The sequence below is a fragment of the Rhipicephalus microplus genome, chromosome 3 (assembly GCF_043290135.1).
Source record: "Rhipicephalus microplus isolate Deutch F79 chromosome 3, USDA_Rmic, whole genome shotgun sequence".
In the NCBI taxonomy this organism is placed as follows: domain Eukaryota; kingdom Metazoa; phylum Arthropoda; class Arachnida; order Ixodida; family Ixodidae; genus Rhipicephalus; species Rhipicephalus microplus.
The window spans coordinates 67,092,527-67,114,375 of NC_134702.1; the positions used below are offsets into that span (position 1 = coordinate 67,092,527).

Genomic DNA, 21,849 nt, shown 5'->3' on the forward strand with positions numbered 1-21,849 from the left:
GCTGTTAATGCCACAGAAGTTGTCAATGTGAAATGAGGGAAGATTATGTATATTCTGGCCTAGAATTTCTCGTAGGAGTGCACATGACAAGCTCAATTACTGATTCTTGGAAACACGCTACAGATCTCCAATGAAATAGGCAGGCTAATCACGAGTGAAGTAGAAGCGTTGTGACTTGGAGAGATGAGTCATTTAATTATAAAGAATCAACACGGAAAGTTTGAAACGAAGGAAATATCAGACACTTTAATGAACATCAAATGCGCACTGAAACATATCTTTACACAGTCAACCACACAATAGTATTGCGAAAATTTGTGAAAATGAGCACCAATTAGCGCTACAAATCACACAACCACTGTACATATTTAAGTTAAAAAAACAAATAAACAAAACAGGCACACATGTTTCATCATAAAACATCAATGCCAAACATTTCGACAGCTCCGGTGGTAATAAATAAAATAATCATGATGGCATGCTTAAATAACTTCGTGATGTATAGCACTCGCTTCACCCTATAACTCCTGCGAAAAAAGAGAAAGTGTTCAGGCTACCGTGTGAAGCCCACTCAAGGCAAGATAAAAAAAAATAGCTTAATGCCAAGCGACCCGACTCCCTCTTACCCTTTCCAATACAGTACAAGAGATCACAGCTTTGTGTATGGCCGGCTTAAGAGTGTGTCACCTCTTACATTATAATGAGTGTCTGGAAAAACCAGGACACAATTATTGCCAAGCCGTGCCAAAGCCTTTCTACCAGCCAGCCTCTTTGTTTGGTCCATAGGCAGCGTGGAGGGCAAACTGTTTGAGCAATGTTGCCTGCCCAGACATCTCAGATGTATTGCGTTATCTTGAGTTTGAAAGCAGGCTACGCGACACCTCGTTTTCAGAAGTCAAGGCAACATCCGTGTATAAAGCCGCTACGACTGCCTCAGAAGCGAAAAGTAGACGCTCCGCAAATTCGGGGCTGCGTAACTTTAGAACGAATAGGCGAAGGGATGATCCAGAAAAGAAGTTAAGAAAAGGACAGAATCGTGTTTCTGAATAGCCTACGCGTGTTGGCCCGCGAAAGCTTTCGAAAAAAAAGAGTATATCTTATCTAAAATTATGATCGAACAAATTTTGATAAAAGAATGAGCAGCCGTCATGGTTGCTTGAGTAGTACTGTCGAATAACACAACGAGGGCATTTTTGGGTTGTGTAGTATTCGCATCCTGGTGTGACAGATGGAGGGAACGTTGAAGCCATAACACAGAATGTACAGTTGAGCAGCAACGAAGTCTTTTGCACTCATTAGGATATTCATATTGAACTGTACCACACATGCATCGTTAAGACAATGTTCTGTAAATATTTAGGCGTATCTGTATGGCACACCCTGCAGGGGCACTTCCGAACAATATAAAATATAACAAGAAAATTGAAAAAAAGAATTCAACTGTAGCCAGAAAGTTCAGCATCATATTTAGTGTTGTTGCCGACAGATCATGCAATCTGTTTTTCTGGTTCCGGGAGCAGTGTTTCTCCTGTTTTGTGGTAGGTGTACAGGCCACAGAAGTGTGTACTTGAAGCAACGTATAGATTATGATAACAGGTAATGCTTCAGTGAAAATCGTGCGTCTACTGCTTCACCCAAACAACGCCACATTTGTACTTTCCACTATAAAGAACATAGGCTTTCAAACAATTACCATACGAAATTGAATGAGATCGTTTATGAATGCCGTACGAGTCCAGGCCATTGTTTTTCTAGCGAGCGTCAACTACATCGAAGGCAACTTTTCGAATCCATTAACAAACGGTTGGTTCACAAACGATACCGATACCGCCCCTTTTCCACTGGTTAGTTCACAACGACCTTTTTGCATAAGCCAATATGAAGTACGATGCACCGTAATGATAATGCGACCAAACTCTGAGATAATAAATGAACAAGACGCCTCATTACTCTTGTAAAGGCACGACGACTTCATAGTTCAATGCGATGTTAAACGACCTCTACATCGTGGACAACCAAAAAGTATTCTGCAAGCAGCATGATATCCCCGTAAACCTGATTAGGTGTTACTATAGCGCTACCTAGTTAACCCGATTAATTAAAGAGATGACAATTATAGAGGTAATAGCGGCGGTGCTATATCGAGTCGATTCAACTCCTACTTTTGGCATACGCGAACAACACATATCACAATGCGCATTGAATGTAAATGAGCTTGCGCGGGGGAAGAAAAAAACGCACAAGAACCTCTTACGATTTGAAGAGGTGATTGTCGCTCAAACGATTCAGAGAATACGCCATACATGCGAACTTAATACTTTGCTAAAACGATGCGTCATTGCTGTCATCTGTTTCTTTGGTTTCATCTCGGACGTTATCACAAATCACCACTCAACAAGAATATTGAGCGGTGATAACTAGCAAGCTATCACCTCTTAATAAGGAGTAACTGCCGGGTAGGAAACGAGTTAGGCTACATTTTCACATCGTACCTTAACAAGAATTGCCTGGTCTAATGAAGTCAGGAGATTGAATCGGCTTCTGACTTACGTTGACCGAACAGAAGGTTTACTTGTGACATCGAAGTGGCCTGGCCGAGACGTTGAGAGCCAGCTTGACCAGGGGTAGGGCTAGAAATCTCACATGTTTTCTGCGACATAATAAACGAGGCTACTCAAGGTAATTCTGTGGATCATGAGTACTGAATTTGTTTCAGCTGCATGCTACACAAAAGATTCGTTAACGAGTGCGAAAAAAGTTGCGCTAGACACCCTGCACTTTCTGTGGTTCCACTATTCATGGCAACTATTACGCTTATATTTATTACAACAAAATTATACTTGATGCAAGACGTGAAAGAGAACCAACAAGTCCATTTAGTTTCACTCCATATTTCTATTTAATGTTGTTTCAACCTTGACAGATTGCCGTCGCAGGCCTAGTCTAACATTTACAAGCCTATGCACCGTCTCTAACATAAGGGCGACGAAAAATACACCAGTCAGCTTCTCCCCACGGAAGGCGGAACGAATTTAGTGTGTAAGAATAAACGGCACTACACTTTCCACTGGGTTACAGTGGCGGGCTTGCCGCATTGTGGTAGCCGTGCTGCAAACCTGACGCCGTGAAGCTGCTGCTGTCATACTTTAGACACGGAAACAGTTCACGTATAGGGCGCATGCTCACATCTGAATATGCGTCTTTTTTGGGTAATGACGAATACATTTTTACACTCAGCTTACTTGATATCGAAAATAGGCAGTACTGGTGGCGTCTACGTTCCACAGTGACGAGTCTGCTGGACATTCGCGTAAATAGACGTGACTCTGAAATAAGACACACGAGGTGCAGTGTCCACGCAAAAGTCCTACCACAGACCATGTAATATACAACCTTGTGTACACCTCTTCTTTGTCTATGTTGTTTTGGCGCAGTCACGCACTATGTTCTAGGCATACACTGACTAGCCCACAGGAAAGCGTTACTGCACGTACAACCCCGAGAAGTTATTTTTACATCAGCTCTCCAGAAGTATAAACTCTAACAAGTGGCTTTTTGAGCTGTTGATTGCAAAGCTAGAACATTCCTTGGAACTTTTTAAACTGCAAGGCTGTATTTCGCAGAAACCGGTGCATGTTTGTTAGTCATTTTGTTGCTATGAAATTGTATGCGAAATTTCCTTTCATATCATGAATCTTCACTACCTTCCAAGCTTCGGAGAAACCAGTTTACTATCGTAAGAAAGTATATCTTTATGTATACAACTAATCAGGCTGATTACATTCTAGCTAATCTCATCATGTCACACCAGCATGTAACATGTTTTTTTTTTTCTTAAGGTTTCCGACACAGAACAACGCTCTCTGTGGCCCAACAGACCGAGCTTTGTTTGTGGAGCTCGGTTGAAAGAAGAAAAATATGGCACCACAACATGCAGTAGCTCCTATGGCACGAAACTATTATTGCGAGAAATGGGTCGGCGGTACTGGAGGTTTAATAGAAGTACTGCGACTCATACAACGTTTCTTTGGTTTTCCTGGGTTTTCTATAGAAAATGACTGGATCGGTTATGTTGAATAAAAGAATACTGCTGAACTAGTTTAACAGTACTAACTGAATCGATCATTTGAGCATAAGGCACTGCCCTTCCACATTTTCTCGTAGAAAACTTTGTCAGTATGTGTAACTGCATGGCAGTGGGCAATCATTCTAGACTATGGTCATCGATACACTCTTCTTTCTATTCAGTATGGCATGTTTTGCAAACCATTAGCAAAAAATTTGTTGAGTGATAAATTACTGTTTTCATTTACACTTGTGTTTGGGACGTTAAACCCCACATAGCAATCATTTATACTTGTATGACTCTATTACGCTTTATAAAGAATAAAACTCGGCGTTGGAATGAAGACCACGAGGCGAGCTCAAATAAGACCACACCTTGATATGCACCTATTTCACCTACCGAAACAGTGCATGGTGTAGCCTAGAAAAGTACCGCTTCAAACTTCTTTCAATCAACGCTGTCAATGGCAATTCGTTGAGTAAAAAAATAAATCTAGAAATGTATCGAGAATGAACAATGATGGAATGACAAGAGAATATACAACTTCTAGTTAACAAAAACGTTTTAACCCTCACTGAGTACGCATGCGATTCAAGTTTTCTTGCGTACAAAGCGAACAAGAAAGAACATAAACGGTTATGGGAGTGGAGTGGAGATGAGTTATACGGTACGAAACGGGCACGCCCTCATAAATATCGTTCAGCACTAAGCTCCCCCAAGGAGAAGATAAAAATGGCGCAAGTGAAACTGGTAAAAAAAAACATAACATAACTTTGAATCTCGCTGCACTAGCCAGGTGAGTCACTTGACGGGCACTGGCAAAAACAATATAATGTTCAATGTCTTTGGTCATGGCCTAAAATAGAAGTCACAGCTGACCAGATATCATTCCAGCCAAGCTCGCAAAAAACTCAAGATCAAAAACAATACAAAGTAAAATGGTGTTAACACTGCTCGTGCCATTCTTCCTCGTTGGAAACTGTTCACAATGTCATTGCATCGTCGAGAGCTCTACGATGAAGATGGTGAAATGGCGAACAAATGTTTTTTCACCGCCATAATTCAAACGTAGTAGCCAAGGAAAATAAAACTTTTGACTAGAGCACGGCAGTAAACATGGAATTGGCGCCATCTTCTCGACCATTCCCGACGCAGCAGTTGTCGGAGGAGTCACAAAACGCAATATAGTGCGAAAAAAAAATAGAAACACAAACACGATTGCGGTACACGCAACACTGCATGCAAACATATGGCACGGAACACGCAGATCGCCAATACTCCTGGGTCCCGCATTATTCACTTTTGAAGGAGATTCTCCGCGTGTTCTGTCAAGCATCGCACAGCTTTCTTCCAGGCCGAGGTCTCGATTGAGTCGTACAAAAGATTCAGCCCGGTGAGCTTTGCGGGCCCACCACGAGATCAGTACTGCTTGCTTATCGAAGCAGAGCCCACAATATCCTCGCCATGCCGCGTTTCTTCAGCGTTAGGCCACGGTGAGACACATTGACACGAGCCATCAACGCTTGCTTTCCATGCAGACGTTGGAATGGCTAACCCAGTGGTTCCTCTGAAAAAGAAAAATCGGTTATATAAAAGACATATCATAGTCTTCTTACTGTTTTAGCACCTCCAGTATTTCACTTTTTTTTTTTAAGAACGTATGGTCTAACGCAATGTGGCTCAAGAATATGGGCTGTGCAAGCACATGAATTAGCGAGAATCACAGTCGGACGATCGAAAGACACGAAAGATATACGGCATACTGTAGTTAACTCTCATGCGATTAACTTTAGGAATTTTAAAATGCTCAAACCACGATATAAATATGAGGCAAGCCGCATTAATCTTCCCTGACGGGAGGTACATTAACAGGCATGTACATACACGCCTGTTCTATTTCACCCACATTGAAAGATTGGCGCCGTGTTGGGAAATCCAAACAATGCCGAGCTTAGCAGCGTGACTTTTCTGCTGCGCTACCATGGTGGGTAGTGGAGTGAATGGGCCCCGTACTCGCACACTGAGTGCTTCAATCACGCTGCTCTGCTCAATATATGGCAGTCACAATATCGATTAAATTCGCGAGCGAGAACACTTGTGCTAGCCAAGCGTGTTCTTTGCTCAGCACAGAGTCAAAGCAGGCCAATGACATTTACATTGACGATTCAACAGGTTACTGTCAGCACGCAGCTTCAAGCGAACTAAACTATTTACGTAACTGGCCGTACAATAAATCTTGATCATTGACTTAAATTACGACCAACATACCACTTAAAAACAACTTCAAAGCTTACAAGTTTCCTAAAGTAGTCAAAGATTTCGAGGTTTCTATATTTAGTGCGCTTCCTCAACAGACCCAATTCACAAAAATGGGTTAATAAGCATGTCTCAGCACATATTCTGCTTTAATTTCATTGTTAAATGCTAAAACTAACATGTGAAATTAAAAACTGCGATTAAAACTTTACTCTATGCCACGTTTAACGAAACAATCGTTTTTCCGGCGTACTGCCTAAACGAGCCCATTCAACAGTCATATGAAGTGACATGGATATCACAAAATATACAGCAAACATTTGTCCATTACTAACTCGCTAGGAATCTAGCTGTCTCTAAAACACTCACATGTGCACCTGGAATTCAGGAATATATTCGTATAACAATATCACGCCACTGGAAGAGACTGCCAACACCTTCAAGGCATGCTAAGATTCATTATAGCCTCTTGTTTAGCACACGCAAGGTTCTCACAATATTAAGTAAAATGCCTTGTTACGGTAGTAACGAAGCACTCTTAGAAGCAGTCACTTTGCCATAGTTTGCATTAGCCGTTAGGATTCGTGTAAGCAGTTACAATCCCTTAAGCAATGTTCACAGGGAAAAACAATGTCCACAAAATATTGCACTCGGCAGCACACGAGTCAAAGTTTGGTCTGCTTGAGTGGCATCACGCATGGTAAGAAACTTGAGCAAAAGAAGAAACGACATACACCGACCGCTTGTCATTTCTTGTCTCCTAGTTTTCTGTTGCGCGATGGTACAAGCCATTCCATCAGTTGCCCAGTTATCTAAATATTTTTGGTGATACGAAACTTGAAAAAGAACTAACGCTGTAGCCCTCGTTTTATTGGGGTTCTATACCTCCTTTCCAAATGATGATTGGTTGACCTCAGAATCAAAGTTTATTGGCTCACGAATCCATCCCCGGAAAAACTAGTTGAGACCGTCAGTGCGAGCGAGTTATAAACATTTGTCGCACGCTTTATGCGCTTTCTCGCTTCTTTCGTGCCAATGAGCATCCTGGAAGCTACACAGGAAGGAATGACGCGGAGGAAAGAAGCGACATAACACTAGTAGTGCTTCAGTGCAAAAAAACCAAAACAGACACAAAACACACACACGGCAGCCACCCTGTTTTGTGTCATTCTGGTCTCAGTTTCGTATCTGCGCATCAGCATGATTATTAGCAAGCACCAGCTAGCGCAAGAACAATCCTTGCGGAGGTGCGTAACGTTCGGCACAACCTCCAGCAGAGTGACTTGTCGGGCGAGTTGGTTCACTCTCGACGTAGCTTACGGCACTAAAATAACGCTTGTCCTTCTGTAGTGTTACTTTCACGCCATAAGCTACGTCAAGACTTCCGGCATGGCACATGAAACGCGAAGGTTCTTTCCCGGCGTTATCTCGGTGCGCGCTAGCGTCCTTACTGTGTCATTTTAGCACACTATAGAGCGTAGCGGAAAGAAGCGCATCTAGCCCAAATGCCGCGGCTGATTTATGTGACATATCAGCCAATATTAGCAACCTGATGAATTTAAAAAAAAATCTGTTGTATGACGCTCTTCCGAAGAGAGTGAGGACAGGCCCTTGGGAAGAGAGAGAGCACTTGAGAAAGCATCAACTTCACTTGCACCGCTGCTTCCATCACATCCAAAAAGAAATTCTAAATTATCCGAGTAAACCACCTATATGAGTATCATCATCATCATCATCATCATCATCATCATCATCATCATCAGCCTGACTACTTCCACTGCAGGATAAAGGGCTCTCCCATGTTATGCCAGTCAACTCGGTCCTGTGCTTGCTACTGCCAATTTATACCCACAAACTTCCTAATCTCATCTGCCCACCTAACCTTCTGTCTCCCCCTAACCCGCTTGCCTTCTCTAGGAATCCAGTTAGTAACCCTTAATGATCAGCGGTTATCCTGTCTACGTGCTACATGCCCCACCCATGTCCCTTCCCTTTTCTTGATTTCAACTTTGATATCCTCAACTTCGGTTTGTTCCCTAATCCACTCTGCTCTCTTCTTATCTCTTAAGATTACACCTACTATTTTCCTTTCCATTGCTCGCTGTGTCGTCCTCAATTTAAAATGAACCCTCTTTGTAAGTCTCCAGGTTTCTGCTCCGTAGCTAAGTACCGGCAAGGTGCAGCTGCTATAGACCTAATTAGGACAGGTAATAACCGCGGAGCCAAATCACCAGACTTAAGTAACTAGAAGAATAAGAATGGGGTGGAGCACAATTGGCAATCACTCTCAAACCATTACAGGTAGATTGCCACTACCCTCCAGAGAAGTGTCAGCTTATGCGCCCTTTTATACGTTATACAGTTAAGGGCACTAATCACATTAAGAACTCTGCGAACTTGCTAACCAGCCAATAAACTCTCCCAGACTGATACACAGAAGATTGGGTAGTTCTTCGACTAAGCATAAAATACGGCCTCCAAACACTTTCTTGCTGTTTTCGCACAAAAATAAACAAATAGTAGCTATGCGATGAAAACATATGTCACTTTACTTAAAACACATTGCTTGCTGTTGTGAATGTTAACCTTACTTTTGCGCTACTTGAAAAGTGTTTCGCACTGATTTCTTATTAGTTACAAAATCCTCATTTTCACTTTGTTTTGCTCTGTGTATTTCTATTTGGATATTGCAACAAGTGTACTCATCGGAAGTCATGGTAATGTTGCTGCAGTTATTGCATGGGAAGATGGGAGAAGTCAAGCTGCCTCAAAGTACATTTTATGCCGGCATCCTTCCTTTTTATGAATGTTGTGTTTTCAAGTAGTAATAAAACTTCAAACATTGTCTTTTACCGCACGACTGCAAGATTTTTGTGAGCTGTTCACAGCAGCATCTGCTTTTCACTGCGCGTTTTTTCATGAAGCATGATGGTGTTTAGGGACCTTTTTTTCGCTACCACAACCAAGTAATCCTCAGTTCACATTGTGAGGCTGTTACTTTTGCAGGCTGCTATTCATTCCAAAACGTCGCTGCTTTCTACCACCACGTACTTTTCTTTTATGTGTATTACGCAGACCGCAGTTAAGTCCAACACATCTTGGATACGCACATGCTCCAAGGCTTAACAGCAGTAGAAAAAATTGGTGTCAAAAAAGAAAAAAAATACAGACTGCTGCAGGTAAAGTGCAGCAGTGATGTTAAATATACCTGCACCTTCACAAACATGAATATTTTACAGATGTTAAAGCTAGACTATTTGAAACAGACAAAAAAAAGAAAGAAAATAAAGCATTAAAGCGACAATGTGAGAAAGAACATAAGTGAATCAGAACCTACCTGCGCAGCCTGAATGAGATGGTATGTAAAAAAAAAAGCGAAACAGTCCTTAAGCCTGTGCACCATACAATCAGTGCATGTGCAGCATAGTTTCAGAACAGGTGCAGTACCAAACATACAGATGAAACTAAAATAAAAATCATCCCGAGTAGTGTGAAAGCATTTACAATACTTGGACCCACGAGAAAATGGAGGCTTATTTCCAATTCTACGTATCATTCTGTTGAAATCTTTTTTAATTATTTGACTGCGTCGTACAGACATCAAGTCCATTTCTTAACTGAAAACAAATTAAAAACAATATGAAAGCATGGATCCTGATGCCAAAAAAAAAAAACAATTATTGGAAGGGAAAAACTAACTTCCACCTCTACAATATTCACTGTGCATCAAAGGTATCAGCATATTTATTCATTTCATTGTATCTCAATTTACAGGCGAGTTAGCAGGTTTTGAATCATAGTGCAATAACTTTATGAGTGTGGCTGTGCCTCATATGGGGAAGGTGTTTCATGTCCAGCTCTATCATTGCATAATGGTATGCTCATGTTACTACGGTGTCTTGCACTATAGAAAAAACGCAGGGACAACTTTCTGCTCCCCCGTGGTAAAGTACAAAGTACTGAAGCGTTGAACACTTTTCCTAAACACATTGAAGCTTTCGTTGTACAAACACGCTACGACACTGAAAATTTGTTGCACAATGAATGTGTAGGCCTTTTTTCTCTTTCTTTTTAGGTTACTTTCCATTTGAACACGGGTAACCACTTTTGACGAGTTATTTCCAAGTTTATTGTCATATATATACTTCAGATTATTACTTTCACATTGCCCTGTTATGGAGTCGACATCGTTTACTGTACTCGCCAATTTGGAAATCGGCAAGCATAAATTTATATTATTATATTTTAGAGCTTGTTCATTGTTACACAGCTCAGCCAACCTCATTACTCTGATTTCATTACATAAAAAAGGAAAACAAATGTTGAAGATGCTTCGCGCTGTATTTGTGCTTTCCATGGCAATATTAACGGCCTGTAACTTAAACGCACACTTTGTGAAGAGAACAAAGCACGTACAAAGGCATGAGCCGTCTGCTGATGCCTGTTAAGATAACTAGCTTTTACTTATAATGCTTGCAAGGGCTGCAACAACATACACAGCTATCAATATTTCCGGTAAGAATTTTTAGACACTAGCGATCACACGCGCACGCGAAAGTATACACTCACATGCAAGGGTAATTAAGTACAAAATGCGGCACGTCCCACGCGGCTATTGAGCACATTTACAGTGTAGGTAGGCTTTTCTTTCGGGCACAAATGTTTTGTGACAACAAAGAATTACCGTAATCTACATGCAATTGACAAAGACTCTGGTCAGGATAGCGATATTCTATTGCGATAGCAATTATATTGATGCGTGTCTAAATGTGTACGAAAACGATGATAGGGGATTTAGTGGACACCAGGTAGTGGTCCTCTAGCTTTACTCGAGGACGAAGAGGACGATCTTGCGGCTCCGCTGCTGACTGACTTGACTTGCGGTGTTTAACGTCCCAAAACCACGATATCATTATGAGAGGCGCCTAAGTGGAGGGCTCCGGACATTTTTTACCACCTGGGGTTGCAGCTCAGCTGCTGAGAAAGTCGTCTATAGAGGGCAATGGACATACCTGTTTTTGGTCACCTGATTTAGCTTCCGGTAATCCACACAGAAACACAGGCTGCCGCTCTTTTTTTGACGAGGACCACAGGCCCCGCCTAGTGGCTCTGTGAAGGCTGAATGGCATCCTTTTTAGGCATTCTGTCTACCTTGTTGAAAATTCGGGTTTGATGGCATCCCACCGCTGCAACCACTGTTACGAATTCGCTGTGTTGCGATGGCAACGGTAGCCGAGAGAGGCGAGCAGTAGAACGGACATCGCTGAAGCCTTCACCCAGAGGTGGAATAGGGAGGCAATCGTTGTGAAAACGGTAATAGGTAGGAACGTTTACTATAGCAGGTTATAGTTAGTACAAAGCCGGCTAGCTAGACAAAGTCGGCTGCGGCAAAACCTTCAAACGAGAGGCCGGCGCGGTCTTAAGTATGTTGTTGGTCCTTTCTCTAAGACCAGTTCCTGGTGCTTGGCGGAAGAGGCGGAACTTTCCCCAGAACTGCACGGTGGTTTGCCGCCGCCTGCGTGGAACTTGGCGCTGGGAGAAGGGAGAGTCCGCCAGAACAGCGCTGGTTCTCGTTGGAAAAAGCGCTCCCGAACAAGGACCATGCCTGTGGCATAACAACCTGCTGTTGTATTGCTTCGCGTTCTTTTGGAGCCACTGCGATAAGGATTCTGGTGAATAGGTCTCACTTTTTCCTTGGTAATTATTAGATGCATGAGTAGAGGTGCGGTTACTTCTTGATGTTGTCGAAAAGCAGTCTTGGAATTCGGCCAGTAGCTCAAGGAGTCTGCGTCGCTCGTCTTTCGGCAAAGTAATGCTAACGTCCAGAACAGGCGCTGAATCAAGATTTAGCGCCTCGTCGAATACCGCCAAGCAGCCTTCGGCATCTACGACATCGTCGAAGTAAGCGACACCCGTGTCTTTTGAAAGGTGCCGGCGCTCAGCACTAAAATTGATCAGCAGCAAGTCCGTGCGTCCAACAGAAACTCTGACGATACCTCGTGCGACGGAAATACTGTGGGTAAATAGAAGCGAGATTATTTGGTCTGTAACTCCTTCGGCGTCAAACTGGGCAGCGGCGGCCACAGAAATAAGCGTGCATGGCCTAGGCGGGACAACCGCGTCGTCATCAGTAAGATGCAGTTGGTTTGGTCACGCCTCCGGAAAATCGAGTAAGTCTGAACTGTTGCAAAACGTAATGAAACTCTCTGGGATGTTGATGACGGCGCCATATTCTCGTAAAAAATCCATGCCAATAATTACGTCTCTGCAGCATGCGGTGATAACGACGAACGATGCACTGAAAGGAAAACCTCTGATGCTAATTCTTGCTGTACATATTCCAGAGGGCATAAATATCTGGCCCCCTGCTATTCTTATTTGAGGGCCCGTCCACGGCGTCTTCACTTTTCTGAGGCTCTCAGCGAGGTCCTGACTGATAAGAGAGAAGTCGGCACCGGTGTCGACTAAATCTGTCTCTTTCTGGCCGTCAAGAAGAACAATAAGGTCGGCCGTCACAATTTCACCACTTTTACGGCTTATCGGCTGTACATCATGCAGTGAGGGCTTTTAGTCGTCATCTTTATGGCCTGCAACCTTGCCCCCGGAAGTTGCCGCCCTCAGTTTCCCTGGCGTGAGCTACTGTGACCATCTTGTATCAAGATCCGCGTAGGTGCGGCGGTGCGACAAAGGTGAACGCGAGAGAAACGGAGAGAGGGACCGACGTTCCAGATCAGGCGGGTGAGTAGGCATTGCCTCTTCTGCAGTAATACAGTCGTCTTCAAAGTGAGAACGGACTTTATTGAAAGAGGTGTCGTCGCGGTGTGAAGTGCATTCGTCGTTGGCACGTCAACCGTCAACGCAAGGTCGAAGAGGATGGAGTGAATCACCTCGATGCCAGCAAAGAGGGGCAATATGGCCTGAACCTCCGCAGTGAAAGCATAGTGGACACCAGTCCACTGTGCACCATGCATCTGTTTTTTTGGGTCGGTGGACGTCTTAGCATCTCCCCTGGCGTCGATTCCCATGGCGTGACTGTGGATGGCGGGTTGTATGGCTGTAGCATGGGTGGTTGTCGCAGTGTCTGCTCTTGCAGCGGTGACCAAGAGGCTATTGGCACCTAGCCGTACGGCGTCGGCATAGCGGGTGGTGGACGTCAAAGAGCGCCAGCGAAGCTCATGGGGCGCTGCTGAGCATCAGGTCCAGCCGTAGACAACGCTTGGTGGATTTCGTCACGTACGACTTCAAAGACCGACGCAATGGGAGTTTCAGCAACCGGAGTCCGTAACTTCTGCAGTTCTTCACGAGCTATATCCCTAATCGAGTCTGGCAAGGAGCTCTGACTCTCAGATGTAATGGCGGTAGCATTGATTGAGACATTGCTGGACATAAGGTCACATTGCCTGCAGCGTTGATGAAGGGCCCGCTCGATAGCCCTGGCCTCCTTAATGAAGTCAACCACAGTACTTGGAGGGTTGCGCAGTAGCCCGGCGAAAAGCTGTTCCTTGACACCACGCATGAGGTAACTCAACTTTTAATCTTCCGTCATGTGCGAGTTAGCTCGACGAAAGAGACGAGTCATGTTCTCGGCGAACAATGCAACGATTTCGTTGGGTTCTTGAACCCGTAGCTCCAATAACTGCAGATCACGGTCCCGTCGATCGACATTGGCAAAGGTATCAATGAACTTCTGTCGGAAGTCGGGCCCAGCAGACAGATTGGATTCTCTCTTCCCTTACAAAGTACGAGCACCATCGTCAAAGTAGAAATAGGCTCGAGAAAGCTTTTCCTGTTCCGAGAATTGATTGGTCTTGGAAACATGCTCGTAGTGATCAAGCCAGTCATCAACGTCTTCATGGGGGCCACCGCTAAAGCGATTGGGAACGAGGGGTTGAAAAATCGTTACCTGAGATTGGTGCATCGAAAAACTGCCTTGGGGCACCTGTTGCGGGCTTGAGGTTGAGGTGAGCGGTGCCTGGGAGGTTCCGGCGAGTGAGTGCGCTCTCGCGCAAGGTTTCGTAATCGTCGACTGAAGCGACGCACAGGAGTTACAACTGGTGACAATGAGTCTGGACTCGATGAACGGCTCCCACTGAGATTGTGGCGCATCAGGCAGGGTTGCGGCCTAGCACCTTCACCAGTGTCGTGGTACAACGCGAACAAAACACAGGTACACCTAGAGACAGCGAAAGTAGCGTGTTCTCAACAGCTGAGCCGCGATATCTTCTTCGTTATATATATATATATATATATATATATATATATATATATATATACAAACTGCACTAGCCTCCCCTTTAAGCGAAGCGAACATCGCCTTTCCGACCGCAGTCGTATGAGCGAGCGCTTATCTCGTGAGCGAACAAGGAGGGGGGGGGGGGCACTTATGATTGCCGTGTTAACGATCAGCGTGCGGCTCTTGCCCCCACAGTAGGCGGGGGCTTCTACGCGATGCACTTTAAGCCGAAAAAAAAAACGGCACCAAAAGTGTACCTGCAGCGGCCATCCCCATATAGCTGCGCTTTGCACATAAACTTCCACCAGTGGTGACACAGGACGTAGACCCCTTAGTACCAGCATGCGCTGCCCACGCAAGGCACTTCTCATCAACACCGTGACTACGCACGAGCCTTGTTGTGGCGATATACTGTGGCCACGCCGCAGGAAACTTGGTTACTTAGCAGGCGCATGTTTACTACAAATAAAATAGCTCCCAAATATGCTAGCCATGCTTAGTGAAACATCCGAATATGTTCCTGTCGCATTTATTGCATCGTACTTTTGGCAAAAATTTGACTTTTTTCGGTATATATATGGTCGCGTCCATACAATCGGCAAGATTGCTCAAAATTTGAGAGAATTCCGCGCAAATCGGGACAGCCAGCAGGTATGAGTCAAACAATACCTGGTGGAACTGCATTTTACAACGCAGCCGTATATGTTTTGCTGCGGGGATTCCTTTGCGCACTTAGACAAGTAACCCCAGAAATAAAGGAACAAAAGAAATACAGTTTCCCAGCGGGGCATCACTTTAACCCACACCACCACATTTTTAAAGTAAGTGCCTTCCCGAATGGGATACATACGCATGCTTGCAAGAAGTGACTGTGTTGAAAGAATATAAAGAATAGGCTTCCAGAAATAAATGAAGAAACTAAACTACGTCTTTCATGAAATCGTCCGCACCATGGAGCTAAGTCTGCAATGAACTTCCATATCCCTGTCAGATTACTGGAGTATTGCTGCACTCTTTCATCCTCCACGTTTATTGTTAGCTGAATTTCCTGAATGAGCTACATTTGAAGCCGCTTCATCACTTCCAGGCAAATCATGCGCGACCTCTACCTTGCGTGAGAGTGAAGGCGCCTATGGAGTCTAGCATAGAAAACTGCAAAAACCTGGTTGAAGCTAGGCAGAAAATTACAGCCGGACATGTATTTCTTTGCTGCTTTATTGCACAATGCGGTATGCGTTCGCAGCCCTCTTGTGCAGTAACATAATAGCAGGCAGAGTTGCTCACCTGACACTGCGGCCCGCAGTACCATATGTTCTGGCAGCCGGAGCACATGTACTGGGCAAGCTGGCCACACATCACGCAAGTGTTGTTCTTGCTCTGCGGGTTCTGCGGCACCGGAGGAACCTGTAACAAAAAAAAATAAGATAGAAGTAGGCATTGCATCGAAGCTCTAAGTGTTCAGTTAAGAAAAGCGGTATGAACGCGGCTGACAAATCAAACGCCTGCACACATTGCAATACAAATGAGAACATCATCATCATCGACATTGTTCGCCTATTCAAGTCCATTCCAGAACCAAGGCTTCTCCCAATAACATCTATTTCTGTTGTCTCGTAACTTCAGAGAACGATCCCAGCAAAAAGTAGCACACAATTATTACTACTAATATGCCTAGATGTGCCGGTTGAATCCGCCTTTGCTTCGTTCATTCAATATATCTTATTCTGCGGGTAGGTGTCTTATTTCGTTTAGCTACCACTACGCTCCTCTTTTATTTAGGATTTCCCGCATCCAATAAATGTAACGCCGAAGTGGGAAAACTCACTTTACGCCCCATTTATAAGCTGCCACAGTACCCGAACTAGCTTGTCGGTGACGCCCATGAGCTGTTCATCATAGTAAAGAGAATAAAACACGCACGGAAACATTTTTCCGAGGCACATAAATCTCGCACGCAATCCTGGGTGATTTCACCCAGTCGAAAAAAAGTAAGCTCTTTTTGTTACCTGCAATCCTTGAGAACAATGGAAATACTAATAAAATAACAATTTTGTGGGAATAACAATATATATTTGTTGAAACTGGAAAAATTGAACATGTATTACCTAAGAACTAGTTAAGTTGTATTCTTTAAAGAAATGTTAATGACCTAGCCTAACACACAGACAACAGAGGACACCAAATGCGTGGAACGAGCACATGCAGCTATGCAAGTTATATGAAATGCCTCACATGTCATAAAATCTTAAGGATCAGCAAGAAGGTCTTACTTTGAATGCAGTGACATCCTTCCAACTGACAACTGACATTAACAAGATTATCACGATGTATTGAACAATCAATTAGGCTAATGAGTGCGTGGAAATTTATCGCTCAAGCGGCAGTCCTTTTCAGTTCGCCATCGAGCAGAGAGTACCTACGCAGATATTTATATTTGTATCGTTCGTTTCTTTTTGGTTATAATAATTTGTAGCGTTTATAGTCCCCAAACCAATATATGATTTTGAGAGACGGAAGTTTCGACCACCTGGGGTTCTTTGACATGCACCCAAATCTACGCACACGGGCCTACAGCATTTTCACCTCCATCGAAAATGCAGCCGCCGCAGCCGGGATTCCCATCCCACGATTTGCGAGCCAGCAGCCGAGTGCCTTAGCCACTAGACCACTGCACCGAGGTTTCCGCTCGCTTGAACATATGAAATACGTAAGTGCATGTACGTCCAATTTCTGCAAGTGGCTTTTGAGATTGCACTAATTCGCGGAATAACGAAAGCGCATCAGGTAATCAATTTCGCTTTGCCAGCCAACACATACCCCCTAAAATTAGATATATTTAGCCAAAACGCATGAACGTTGGCTGAGGTGTTATGATCGATGAGGATTATCTGAAGCAGTAATGCATATGCGCTTAAGTTAAGTGACCACGTCAAAGCTATTATCAACATCCTCGTTACAAAAAAACAAAAAAACGCTCTAAAAATTCTTTTTATTTTCAGAATGACAGTACTAGTATGCTCTACTGCATCTTCAACATATAATATACTGAACAACTAGCTGTTAATTAAAATTCCACGTTCTCAAATATCAACTTCCATATTTAAAGAAGTTTCAGAGTCGAAACGCTCTTCACAACTGAACATAGTTGACAACATAATAACCACCCCGACTAACATGTAAACAGACAACGATTTCTCGACTGTGCACTAAGGCTTCTTTTTGTAACTACGAAGAACGTTATCACGGTTCCTGAAGACAGTTAAGCAATTACCTGTGCCGACAGAGCCTGTTCCTGGGGTGGGCCCTGACACGCCAGCAACGCTGCATGGGCAACAGGCTTGTCACCGGGTCGCATCATGTGGCTGTCTTTCGACATTTGATGTATGACTGGTTCCTCGCGGGATGGTCTCTTAGCAGGAGGCTCCCTCCCTAGCACAGTGGCGCCTTCAGCCTCGCCCGCGCGTTGCTGCTGCTGCTTCTCAGAGCCACTCCACGTGGGATGCCCCGGATACAAGCCGTGCTTCGCCATCTGCAGAGCATACTGTCCGTGGAGACCTTCCGCGTAGTTGCTCCAGGCGGCGTTGCTCATTGCGGGATTTAAGGGCAGGTCTTCTGGTAAGACACGCCTGTTGGGAAATGAACCGTACGTTTGGAAAGCGCTCTGAACACCAGTGGGATAGCCAGGTGGCGCGCCCTGAGCCTCGCGGGACTTCATGGCATGAAGCCATTGTGCGTGCTCTTGACTCAACGGCGCGGTGACCTTCTCAGACTCCCGCTGGCGCTGTGCCGTCGGTACCATGGTGGAACGCTGGGACGACGTGCTGCGCATTTCACCGTTAGATTGCGGTAGGCTAGGGGCACTTCCAGGCGAGTATTTTCGCTTGACGGCCGGTTTTGCCGCTTCCATATGGTGAAGGCTCGGGTGCTTGTTCCTATCGATCGAATAGTACGGGCGGCCGTAACCTGGCACCAGTGGTGAGTTGAGCGGCTGAGAACCCAGCATGGGCGAGAAATCTCGTTGCAGCTCCATATTTCGCATGTTGAACATACCGGCTCCCATAATTGGCATGTTTAAGGGAATGTTGGGATGCGAAGCAAGTGACAGTGGTGGTCTGGCCTGTTGCGGAGGATGTGAAAGTGGGTAAGGAATAAGTCCAGGGACTGCTGGATGTCCAGGTGAAGTTTTCGCAAGCGGAGAGGACAGAGCTGGGGGCGACGTCTTCTGCTGGCCAGATCCACCGACTGATGATGGCCTTTGCTTCGGAACAGCTTTCGGATCATCTACAAGGGATGCTGCTTTCTCTGACTGTGAAGAAGCTGGTCTTTGTCCCTGACGAACATCAGCAGCCGTACCAGGATAGCGAACGTCCTCCTTCGAATACGGCTGTGGCTGTTCGAGCGACCGCTTATATCTAGCTTCGAGTTGCGTTAAGGTCTTAAGCTTTTCTGTTCTCGTTTGCACCACCGTCTCGTATTCAGCCTCCTTTTGAGCGGCTAAGGCATCCAAGTATTTCAACTCGTCTTTTAGCATTTCCATTTCTGTTTTGAGACTGCTCGTTTGTGAAGAATGGCCGGCTGATTCAGGTTGTTGTGTGTGGGGTGAAGTTGCTGGAGGCTTCGCGTTGCTTGAAGCAGTCGGCGGTGCCCCAGGCCCCATTCCTTCTGATCGGCTGGCACCGATTTCTTTGTACGAAGGTTCCGTCTTGCCATCTTTTAGGTGAAGACTTCTAGTCGCTGGGGACATGTTTTTATCAGAAGGATCAGGGTTTTGTTTTGGCAATTGAGGAACAGCATACGGACCCATTTGTTGAGTGTGAGGAGTCATTCCATACGCTTGTTCCATGGTTTTGTAGCGCTGCTGAGCTTGGTAGAGTTCTGGCCTGCCGTTGCGAAGCGGCGTGTCACGTGTCAGAGCTGGAAGTGGTTGAAAATTCTGAACGCCTGGTTGCGTTTGATGTGCTCGAGGCAATGGGTAATACGAACCCGCTGGGTGCATTTGCTGAGGAGGACGCGAAATCGGTATCTGATGTGATACTGGCATTTGGTGCAAGAGCTGTCCCTGGTGGGACGGCAGCGGTGGATGGGAAGGCTGCCCTTGGTGTGAGTAATTTGCCTGGTGCGACGGCGGAGGCTGTTGCGAGTGAACCGCTTGTTGCGTAAGCTGGGCTTGATGCGATGACTGGTGCTGCAGATGCGGCTGATGCGACGAAGTTGATTGGTGCTGCGACAGAGCTTGATGGGGAGACAGGCCTTGGTGGGGAGGTGGAACTTGTCGTAGCATCGGCGAGCGCTCAGACACCGGAGGCCTATATTGTGGCGGCATCTCCATGCGATTCGGCATCATCAGCGACCCTCCAGAGTGTCTTCTCTGGCTCAACTCGGGCGAAATCTGTGACGGAGCGAGGTGTCCCTGCTGTCCTACAGGCCCACGAGCGTTCATCATTTCGTGGTAGCGACGTTCGTCGAGCCATCTTTGATGATCAGCCATGGTAAATGAATGAGGCTGAAAGAAGGAATAGTGGTCCCTTGCTGTACCATACATTTCGGCTCGTCTGGCTGCATCGCTTAAGTTTATTGGTTCAGGCGCTCCCGCGCGGTGTTTTTGCGCAATTGCGGTTTGGGTCACATTGTTGTCCGCGGATCTCGATCTCTCTGATACTTTGTCAGCTTCGGTCATCACGGGTGTTCTATGGTCTCCTCCACTGTGTTCGGACCCCGGTGACAAGCTGTTCCTGGACACTCCGAGATAGAGCACATCGGAGTCGCTCGACTGCTCTTCCGGAGCTGCCCTTCCCTGAGCAATGGCGTCGGCTTGGGATTTGGAAGAAAGCCTCGCCTCGCCTTCTACTTCCTGCATGCCCTGTGGAACGCACGTCATCATCGACGCAGTAGTCAGTCCGCGCGCACCCACCGGCATCTCATGCGCCGAATTGGAGCCAGCCATATGAACTTCCAAAGGATACTGCGGTCGAATAAGAGCCGTAGACGTGATCACTTGTGAAAGTCGAGGGTCGCTCGCATAAGTGTCTGGAAGTGCAGTGACAAGAATTTCTCTCGGAAGTCCCTGCTGCACCATATCCTGCGGTTGCTCTTCACCTGTAATGGCCAAAAAGATGCACGCATGTCAATTTCCACATTCGTGAAGAATTTATTCCCACATAAGGATATTAGAATTAATTATTCGGACGTAGTGATATACACACACTCATTATTTCTCCGTTTCAATTTAGAATACTTGAAATACATTGCGCAATGCACACGCACATGACCAATGCGACATCTACCCGCCTTCACGGTACCACGGTGAATAACACGGCGAAACGATTGGTTTGATTTCTGGGGTTTAACGTTCCAAAACCACCATACGATTATGAGAGTCACCGTAGTGGAGGGCTTTGTGAATTTTGACCACCTGGAGTTCTTTGACGTGCACCCGAATTTGAGCACACAGGCCTACAGCATTCTCGCCTTTATCGACCCGGCGAAACGCGAGAGAGATTTTTGGATGAACACTATGACTATTCACACAGCATATTACTTTCTTGAATACTTTCATAGACCTTTCTCGATTGAAATTTGTTATCACAGTCCCAATGACACTTCCAGCTGAATAATACAATAGGGTTATTCTTTGTCACTTCAAGCTCTCGGTGATCTTTGTTTTAGATGCGGAAGCATCTTATACTCGCGCCTTGTAGTGCGCCGTCCGCGCCGTCCGCGCCATCCGCACCGCTTCTCGAACATTCGACAGCTGACGCGCGCGCATGCGCCGTCGCGCCGTCGCCCACTCTTCCACCATCTGTGCATCCCTTCCTCCTCTACACACCGCGCGCGCTTCACTCCTCCACCATCTGTGCACCCTTCCTCCTCTACACACCGCGTTCGACATCTACAATTCTCCTGATTCTCCAGTGGACGCGCATGTGGCGTCGCGCTTCGAGAACATTCAACAGCTGACAGTGCATGCGCCGTCGTGCTGTATATATACTCAAGGTCGGCGCTCGCTCGCTCAGTTGCCGCTCGTCGGTTGGTTTGTACGGCGCGTCGACGTCCAAGGTCGCGGTGAAATGAATTCCAACGAATCCACAAACACAATGATCAACGTCCCTTCGACCAGCGCCGCCCTTTCGCATACGTGTGTACGTGTTCACTCATTTAACACCCCCTCCTACAACCACGTTAACCAATTTAGCCATCGACCCAAGTAAGTCGCAATTTAACACCCCATTTCACAACCACGTTAACCAATTTAGCCATCGACCCAAGTAAGTTGCACTTTAACACCCCGTTAACC

At 45.5% G+C, this 21,849-nt stretch overlaps 1 protein-coding gene across 3 annotated transcripts in view; it reads right to left on the bottom strand.

The window, feature by feature from the left end:
* Window positions 1-219: 219 nt before the first annotated feature.
* LOC142761675 (uncharacterized) overlaps window positions 220-21,849 on the bottom strand; it is a 175,949-nt gene continuing 154,319 nt past the window's right edge. For all 3 annotated transcript variants that reach the window (XM_075889724.1, XM_075889725.1, XM_075889726.1), the window contains 3 exons: window positions 17,827-20,651; window positions 15,840-15,959; window positions 220-5,633 (listed from right to left, as the gene is read on the bottom strand). In XM_075889724.1, the coding sequence (XP_075745839.1) occupies window positions 5,583-5,633; window positions 15,840-15,959; window positions 17,827-20,651 (2,996 nt within the window). In that variant the 3' untranslated portion in view covers window positions 220-5,582. The remainder of the gene's footprint in view (window positions 5,634-15,839; window positions 15,960-17,826; window positions 20,652-21,849) is intronic.